The following is a 9,610-nucleotide window of genomic DNA, read 5'->3' as shown; positions in this document are numbered from 1 at the left end:
CCCCGTAGCGCGGAGGGAAACGAGAAGTATTTTGTTTGGAGAACCTCCGGCAAACCGCATGTCATTTGTCATATCTGATTTATTACCCGCAGGATCGCATTACAGGGGAATTTCGAATCCTGTAACAACATCCAAGATCACATACTTTAAAAGGAAATATGTGGAAGAAGAGGATTTTCACCCACCACTCAGCAGCTGTACACATAAAGTATGTTTTCTAAAAGTCGGTATTTTTACTCTGAGTTTCAGATGCTAAGTAACGCTCGGTTGACCCATTATCCAGAACGCTGAAACGCTGCTGAAATTAGGAGAGTGATCCAGCTGTTTGCTCAGAAACAAATAGTTGTCACTTGTTCACATTTATTGTTTTATTGTCATCGAATGGCTTAAGAAGCGAAGGCGTTTCTTCATTTCTAACAACTGTAAATGGAAATGCTGAGAATAACTTATTTTTCAGATTATTTTGTTCTTAGCTAGTTTGTATCATGCCTGCAGAAACAACATTTGAACAACGGAAATGAGGAACATAAATACAAAAGGCTCATGATTCCCCAGTCGTTCGAAACTTTTTCCAGGGGAGAAAATAGTAATAGGTTCCATGTACCCCACATGGGTTATAGATCCTCTACAAAAACAGAATAACTTGGAAAGCAAGTACAAGCTCCTTCAGGATTTAATCCTATTTATTAAAAAGCTAATAACTCCAAAAGAACAGATTAGTAAATGAAAGAATATTTATTTCTTTTTTAATGAAAGCTCTCAGGGGAGAGATTAGAGCAAACAATTCCCAGGCCAGCGAGTATATAAATTGAAATCTAACTTTTTTAATGTGAGATTTTATGCTGTCATTCATTAAGGGCTCAGTCCTGTAAGGAGCTGAATGCCTGGATTGAAGTATTTAAGGATAGCTTGTGCCTTGAGGCACCATCCTTGCCTTGCTGGATCGTACCTGGCCCACGGCAGTCCAAGTCTACCTGTGTGCCACTGGCGATAGAGAGGACATGATATCATCTGTACTGGAACAGGCTGCCCAGAGAAGTTGTGGATGCCCCCTCCCTGGAGGTGTTCAAGGCCAGGCTGGATGGGGCTTTGAGCAACCTGGGCTAGTGGGACGTGTCCCTGCCCATGGCAGAGGGGTTGAAACCAGATGATCTTTAAGGTCCCTTCCATCCCAAACCAGTCTGTGACTCTATGATCTGATTAAAGCACAGCTTATGGGAGGCAATAGTATGTCAAGAGCCACAGAGACAGAAAGCTAAACCAGATCAGGATGTTTATACATCATCTTTACCTGCATCGCAGAGGCAGCCTTCTGGGATGTGAAGAGAGCTGAATGCTCATCCCTGACAGTCGCTGGCTGGCGAGGTCTGTCCAGTGGGATCCTGTTTCCTTAGAGGGATTTCCACAGAGGAGAAGCGAGCAGCAACGCAGAGCTCGTTTCCCAAGGACCTTAGAGTAGCTGAAGGAATTCTCAGCTACAAATTACTTTAGCTGGAAATAAGTACCTGACCGGGAAGGTGAAAAACTGCCTTGCCGTTAATTCCAGAAGGTGTCCGGGTCTGCTGCCAGAGCAAGAAATAAATAGCACCAAGGGTGTTGAAAAATGTGCTCTGGTTAGTGAGCATGTCTCCCACATGTCACATCGCTCTCTGGTTTCAGCCAGTTTTTTCTTGGCTAGATTGCTGGATTTTTACATCAGCGATTATTTTCCTCACAAAGAGGAGGAATAGTAACTTGTCCCTTTCTGACAGCATAAAAACCAGTTGTAGAGGTATTGGTAAGACTGACCTGTCCCAGACATTGCTTTGCGCTGTAGTGGAGGTGTATCCTGTAAGAAGCCCTGGGTCACCAGTTTCTTCTGTTGCCCACAAATGTGTTTTGTACTTTGCTACACTGAGCTCTGGGGGAGGGAGGGTGCCCACCAGTTTTATTTGAATTTCTTACCTTCGCTGCCTAGTGAAGAAGGAGTAGCGTTCTGAGATTCCTTGTCCCGCAGAGGGTATGATGGTAGGGCCCAGAGCCCCTTCTCCACAGGGCTGTTGGCAAACATTTGTAGTAGAAAGCCTTTGACAACTTGTTCCTAATGGTGACCCTCCAGGACATATCTCCAGGAGGATCACAGTTCAAGGCTTGCTGGTTTGCTCCAGGCTTTTATGGCTTCACCAACTACTGTTGCAGCAGGCATAAAGGATGCAAATTAACGTATGGGCTTAATATGATTAAAATGAGTAATTTATTACAGAAAATTACTCTCTAAAAAAAGGAGAGCTTCAGCTGTGAACTCGCATGAAAACACAGCCAATTTTTGTTTTTACGAGGCACTGTGCAGCTTCTGAGCCCTGCAGACGGGACCAGGCTGTGGAAAGAGCTAGAGGGCTGAGCAGAGCTGAATGGATGTGAAAAGCAGCTGTGCTTTAAGCTCTTTCAGTCCTCATAGCTACGACTTCCACTCTGCAAAAATGCTGTAGCCATGTGGGAAAGGGAAGAATGATCAAGCCACAGATGGGGGGGATTTAGAGCAGTCTCTCTTTGTGCTGTGCTGCTCTCCTCCTACGCAACCCAAATTCTTACTAAAAATGAAAATTAGTTAATAGTGCTTACAGTAGCATGCATTGCCCCCTCTCTTATTTTGATTCCCAGGGTAGTGATTACAGCACAGAATCCGGGGCCTCCCAGGGGCAGTAACCTGCTCGTGCTGCCAATGCTGAGAAATGGAGTCCTGGAAGGACCGTGGAAGGGAGAACAAATCTGTGGGCGTCGAGCCAGGATTTCTGCAAATCCCTATCCTCTCTTCGTTTCCTGACCTTGTCCCTGCCTCTCCACATTCCCACCGGTCCCGTAGAGCAGAGGGTGTAGTACACAGGCCAACATCTGCTCTCCAGATGCTGTGATGCTTTGAGATGGGTTTCTTCTCCCCTGCCTCCCTCACTGCATGCGCTTTTGTACACAAGAGCAAGTCTAAGGGAGCTTGGCACATGGAGACCTCCTTGCTGGAGGGCCTCTTCCACTGGCAGTGGATAAAATGCTCCGACACTTGCTGCGTGAGGTGATGGCTGCTGGCTGCATCTTGCAAACCTTGAGGCTGCAGGAGGGGACCTTCACTTGGCTTCAGAGCTTTGTAGAAGCCCCGCAGGGGATGATGGAATTGGGTCCATTTACATCAAAAAGCCCCCAGCCATCACTGGAGCAAAACTGCACAATGATTTTACGTTCCAACCCCGGATGCAAATAAAGAGCCAGATGTGTGCATCTGGATTTTGCTCTCCCATCCTGGATTTGTGCCCTGCGATTGCCTCTGTGGTGTAGTGCTCAGCTGCTTGCCTCCTAAACCTGAGTGAGTGCTGTGGCTGAGAAAAGGCAGGCCCCAAGCTATGTGGGTGTGCAAAATGAAAAGCCAGTTTCAGGTGCCTCAGAAAGAGAGGAAGAAAAGAGGGACAGGGAACTGCTTGAGAGAGTCCAGCGCAGAGCCACAGAGATGATGAAGGGAGTGGAACATCTCCCTTATGAAGAAAGGCTGAAGGAGTTGGGTCTCTTTAGCTTGGAGAAGAGGAGGCTGAGGGGTGACCTCATTAATATTTATAAATATGTCAAGGGGGAGTGTCAGGAGGACGGATCCAGGCTCTTTTCAGAGATGTCCAATGACAGGACAAGGGGCAATGGGTACAAGCTGGAACATGGGAGGTTCCACAAAAACATTAGGAAAAACTTTTTCACTGTGAGGGTGACAGAGCACTGGCACAGGCTGCCCAGGGAGGTTGTGGGGTCTCCTTCTCTGGAGACATTCAAAACTCACCTGGATGCGTTCCTGTGTGACCTACTGTAGGTGATCCTGCTCTGGCAGGGGGGCTGGACTAGATGATCTTTTGAGGTCCCTTCCAACCCCTAACATTCTGTGATTCTGTGATTCTGTGAAAAGTAGCAGCACAACTTTGCTTTATTTTCTTCTTGCCTGGAACAAAACTGGTTGCCTACATCTCCATATCTTCTGTCTTTTGCATTTTCAGACAATTTCTGTGTTTGAGGAGCGAGCTCATATTCTTTACATGTCTTTGGAAAAACTGAAATTCATTGATGATCCTGAAGTCTACCTGCGGAGATCCGTCCTCATCAACAATCTAATGAAGAGAATCCACGGAGAAATCATCATGCAGAACAACTGGTGCTTCTCCACCTGCTCCTTCAGTGGCACCTCCCCACAAGAGTGGTTTGTGCCTCAGGACTGTCCGTACCGAAAACGTCTTCGGATGGCAAAGGAGGAGTATGAGAAGCTCCACACGTGCTGCTTCTACCAAGAGTGTGGCAGTCACTATTTAAACCTACCCTACTCTGTTAATGCTAGTACAGAAAATACTTCCTCCTCCTCCTCCTCCTCTCCCCTCATTTCATTGCCAAGCTGTTCCCAGCAGGTGGATTATGACATCGGCAGTGCCCCTTCTTACAGGAGCGATGACCAGATACCTGCTAATGAAATATTTATCGCTAATGCCAGGTCTCACAGTAATCAGGAAAAGGCAAAATTTAATGATGAGAAAGGAGGTAATGAACCTGAGCGAGAGAGCATCGCCCTAAACTGTGAACCTGTAAGAGGCACCCATGCTCTTGAATGTAAAGGCAAATTTTATGACTATTTTGAGACTGGATGTAATGACAAGAGCAACATAAATGAATCTTGGAAAAAGTCCTTAAGGAAAAAGGAATCTTTACCAAGTAATAAAATGTGCTGCAGCAAAGGAAGTAAAATATGAGGCGTCTTTCTTACTCCGTTGAAGCATGCGCAGCATGTGCATTTGTCTATCAAATTTTTATTTTGAATGGATTTTTTATAGTTTTCTACAAATGACACAATCATGCCACAAACATTACATGTAGTTTTAAATGACTGGAGAGCAGATTGTGTGAAGCGTCTCTATGATCTCTATCAGCGGGCTATTTATAAATACAGAGACTTCATAAAGAATGCAGTTGCGTTACTGCTCAGCACTGTAGTCTGTACAGCTATGGTGTAGATTTCGTTGCCGAAAATACCAATCAGCCAGATGGGGAAAACATATTGTTTTATATATCCCCGCCCCCAACAAGTCTGCCATTAATTAAGAAGAACCTCCATTATGTTTGCCAAGGAATTAGAAGTCTGGTAAACAAATCGATGCTACCGGCAAGGGTGATGTGCTCCTTGTAACTCGGTATTTGTTCTGACAAAGGACTGCCTTCGTGGACTGGGAATAAACCATCCTCGCGTTTTGTACTGACACTCTTGAATTCCTGGATCCAGCGTCTTGTTCAACTGACAAAATAGGACGCAGCATAAGGAAATAACCTGTTTATGGGATGTTAATCGGAAACATAACGTGCAGCTCAAGTACTTGCCTGTTTTCTCCTCGGCTGTAATAACTCATGAGGCTTGCCGTTATACAGGGCAGGTTTTTTTTGGTGCCTTACTTTTTGTCTTAATTTTTGCCAGTGTGAAAATTAAGTATAAATCAGTGATACAGCAGGGATTTAACCTAAACAGAGAAGAAAAAAATGCCCACAGGGTGGATCAATATTATTAGAAACCTTTAACCTTTGAAGTACTGAGTTCAACTTCCTATTCAAACGTCTCTGTTCTTCCTTTTTGATGCTCAATTGCTTTTTGATTTGCCATCCTTAGGAAGGGATTTAAGAAACAATAGGGAGATGTCTCTTGTAAACAAGCATTCGATGCTTGAGTGTTTCTATGGCAACTGTCTGTTGCTGGGGCTCTTTTTTTTCCTTCTTCGTATAATGAAGTTCATGAACCAGTGGCATGTTTTATACTTTATTCTGTTTCGCATAATTTCTCTCTTTTAGATTGCAAAAGCATGCGGGAGTTTTCTATGACTTTTGCTGTTGATTAACAAAAGACAAGAAAAGAAAGTAAAAAGCACAACGTTAATCGATAACGTGGCAAAAACCATGATTTTATCTGAATGAATGTAAGGGGTTTAATTTTTAATAAGAACATTTTGGAGAAATGAGCTGAGATTTCAATGGCAAAGGACAACATTTAGTCATCCCTAGGTAGACCGTTTGCAAAAGTGTGCTGCTTAAAATGCCCAGAAGACATCAGTCGGAGTTGGCCCAAGAGTATTGTGTGAGCCTTAGATCCACCACGTTAATTAGTTCCTACATTCCCCATAACAACTGGCAGGATATGCTCGGCGAAATAGCCATGTCCAAGCCATGGCTGATTCGTAATACCTGCCTTTTCCTGCAGCGTTGTGCGCTCGGGCGATGTCTTCTCTACTTGGGTTCATGTCCAGAGGGTGAAATTCACCTCAGCGCAGGGGCTGAGCCAGCTTAGCATGGGGCACGGGTGTCCTCAGCAAGGGAGACACTTTGTGGAGCCGCCCCCAACTCGGGAGTCAGATGGAGTCTCTGGGTTTCATGGGTTTAGCCTGAGTCTACCCGGGCCGTGGTTATTTTGGGTTGTGTGCACCCCATGGTCGCGTTTGCAAAATGGAGAGTTTTTGTAACTAAGCCTGGTGGTCAAAGGAGAACCTTCCCCTGCTGCAGCCAAAGTGACCACAGAGTTGGGCATAAATCAGTAACCTTTCTGCAGTCAGGTGAGTTGGAATGGATCAGGTTTGTAAAGATTATCATTGTGAAGAATGACAAATAAAGAAGGTATAAGTCCCACCTGATTTCTCCAAGACAGAACTTTTTTTTATTAATAATAATAATATTAAATATAGATCTCATTCATACAGTGTATGAGTAGGATCGTCATTTAGACAATTGTCCACAAGGACCATTTTTTTTTATAAAACTGATTTTTCTTGTGTTATACCCAGATAGTCTAGTAATGTCTGCTCTTTTCCAATATTTGATGAACACTTGATGTTTTAAGCTTAAATAATAGATGCTTGTATACTAATGTGTTGTTGTAGTAAAGTGAAATTTCCTTGATATATATTTATTAAAATGACCAAAATTCATTTTAATTTTACATCTCCAGTGCTACTGGGTCCTCTTCCCCATGTTCCCCTTCCTCACCCAAGGAAATGCCATTCAGTCAAACTGTTTCTCGCTGACGAGGTTACGCTGCCGTTGACTGTGCACCTCACAGGCCAGGACTGGACTGTGTCCAGGATGGAGCTCAGCCTTCTCAGGGTTTTGGGAGTCTTTAGGACGGTCTGAAGGTGCACAGAGAAGCAACAGACTTCTCTGTGGACTTGCACATACAGCCAAAGAAAACACCTGGTCAAATGCTGCCCAAACCTCACATCAGCTAACACTTTTGGAGGGGGCTGAAAGCTTCTTGACACTAAGGGGCTCCCTGGTGTTCAAGAACAAGCCTTCACACATAACCCATTGGAGGGTCTTCTGAGTCGAATTTGCACCAGCTGAAGGGATGGATCAGCAGAACTCTCTGTCTACTCTTGTCTCTTTAACAGCCTTTTTAGTTCCAGGAACACCTAGAAATAAACCTGTTGCAGCTCTGGACAGTCTTACTGAGTGTAATCAGAGTCTGTAAGGGATGAAATGCCATGTAATGAAGGTTGGTCTAAGGATAAGTGGTCTGAGTGGTCTTTTATGCCTTTCTCTGGACCCCACCTCACAAAATAATGGCAAATACTGAAAGTGGATTTATTGGAGACAAGAGTCCAGTGAGTTACTCTGTTTGCTTCAGAAGAGGCACTTCATGTTAGAAAAGGGAGCTGGAAACACCCTTGTCCAATTGCCAGAAATGCTATAGACCTTGATAGGGTTTCCAACCTGGGCTAGGCTGAATAGAATTCATGGTTTAAATTTGCTTTGATTGATGGCACGTGAAATGTATAAACCTGACAGGCCTTTTCCCCATTGCACACTCCTGTATTAAGGACATTTTGCTAGTGTCATGCATTTCAAGAAATAGTGCTTTTCCAAGATTATATTAATGCCTTTCATCCTGAACTTGATCCTGGCCTACCTGCCGGGAAGAACTGGACAGAAAAGCTTCTCTAGGAAGATCGTTTTCCTCTCTATCATAAGATACTTCGCTCCTGGAGTGTAAGACTGTAAAATACCGTGCCTTTCAGCAGGCTAATAATGGTACTTCAATAATACATGGAAAACAGCAACAGCAAAAGATGTTTCTGTTGTCAGGTCTATGTTACTGTCGCTATGAACAGAAATGTCATTTTATCTTCAGGATCATTTTCTACCGGGTAGTACATTTCCCTTGTAAATAAGTAGTTCAACTGACTTGAAAAAAACTATGTTGCTTTTTCAAAACATGTGGCACAGTGTCATTGTGCTTCATATATACTTAATATTTTTGGTTAAAATTTTACTATTTTTACTGGATTAGCTAATCTGTTGAAACAGCTTAACACGGTTACTTAAGCATCCCCAGCACTCAAACAGACTCATCTGGCACCGATTTGCAATGCCAGCGTAGCAGCTGGCTCCGCAGAGAAAACAGACACGGCTGAGCTGCAGAAATGAAGCGTTGCTTTCAGTCCTGAAGGTGTTACACTCCAAAGCAAAGTTGTGCCGAAGAGACTTCTTTTTTTCTTTTTTTTCCCCCCCACATTTCATCTTCCTGTGCACCCTCCATCCTCCTTTCACTCCTCTCATCTACTGACTGTCCCTTCGCTGCAGACCATGACATGCCGCCAAGCTGATATGCTGGGTGCCACCACCCTTTGGATCAGCACAGGGGAATCTGAAGGGAGAGCATTCAGGGGTGTAGCATGCTCTAAAGGGGAATTTAAACAAACTGACCGGGGTGCAGTGTGTCTTGGCTGCTTTGTGGCTCCTCTGGAGGCCTGTGCCAGTCGTGACCCACCCAGATAAATGGCCTTTCCAGCTGCCAGTAGCTCAGATTGCCACTGCGGTTTTGCTCTGGTGATTCAAGGGCTATGGCCACAGCAGAGACGTGAAGGTGATTTCTAGCCTGCGTTTGACTCATGCCCTTTCATTGCCTTCCTGTGATAAAGGCTATAGCCAGAGGTGTAGCAAATGCAATTGCTGCTTACTCATGCCAGCAACCTGATAAGTTTCTTGCGTTTTATCACAAAATGAGCCAGCCAGTCACATCAGAGAAAGGTTTAAACCACTGTGGGGCAAAGAATTTCTTCTGGCATTTTATTCAGTGAATGCGACTCTCACATGGAAGCTGCCCGAAGGGACCTAACCTTTTTCATTGCCTGCCCCTTGCTTTGCAACCTCGAAGGAAAGGGCTGCCCTCCCCATCTGGAAGTAACCTTTTGGGCTCCTCGGTACTGGTGTGAGTTTTTCCACAGCTGCCCAAAACACCCCAGGGGCTTTTCCTGGCAGGGTGCATGGAGCCTGCTACCAGATCGCAGCAGGGGAAGAGCTGCAAAGGATCTTGCTGGAAATGTTAGGAGATGTGAATCTTCCACAAGGCATCCCATGTAACAGCCAAGCCGCTCAGTCACGACTACTTGGAATACGCAGTAATTTCCTGTGTTTTTTCAATCTCACTTTAACTTCTCTGACAGATGGGGAAAGATGACTAAACCAAGGGAGTTTACAAAAGTTCGTCTTGTGGTGTTTGCAAACTGTCTCTGTGAGGTCCATTTTCTCTAATGTAAACACAGCCGTGGCAGGGCGCCGAGTGCCTTTGCAGCAGTTAATCCTG

General features: G+C 44.7%; 1 protein-coding gene across 1 annotated transcript; it reads left to right on the top strand.

The window, feature by feature from the left end:
- The first annotated feature begins 58 nt into the window (after window positions 1-58).
- SERTAD4 (SERTA domain containing 4) lies at window positions 59-5,249 on the top strand. The gene is made up of 2 exons (XM_009870548.1): window positions 59-208; window positions 4,005-5,249. Exons 1-2 carry the CDS (start codon window positions 59-61, stop codon window positions 4,743-4,745), a joined length of 891 nt encoding a protein of 296 aa, XP_009868850.1. The 3' UTR covers window positions 4,746-5,249.
- The last annotated feature ends 4,361 nt before the right edge of the window (window positions 5,250-9,610 follow it).

Source organism: Apaloderma vittatum, unplaced genomic scaffold (assembly GCF_000703405.1).
Source record: "Apaloderma vittatum isolate BGI_N311 unplaced genomic scaffold, ASM70340v1 scaffold18680, whole genome shotgun sequence".
In the NCBI taxonomy this organism is placed as follows: Eukaryota; Metazoa; Chordata; class Aves; order Trogoniformes; family Trogonidae; genus Apaloderma; species Apaloderma vittatum.
Note: the sequence above shows the minus strand (reverse complement) of the source record. Positions and strands in the feature narration are given on the sequence as shown.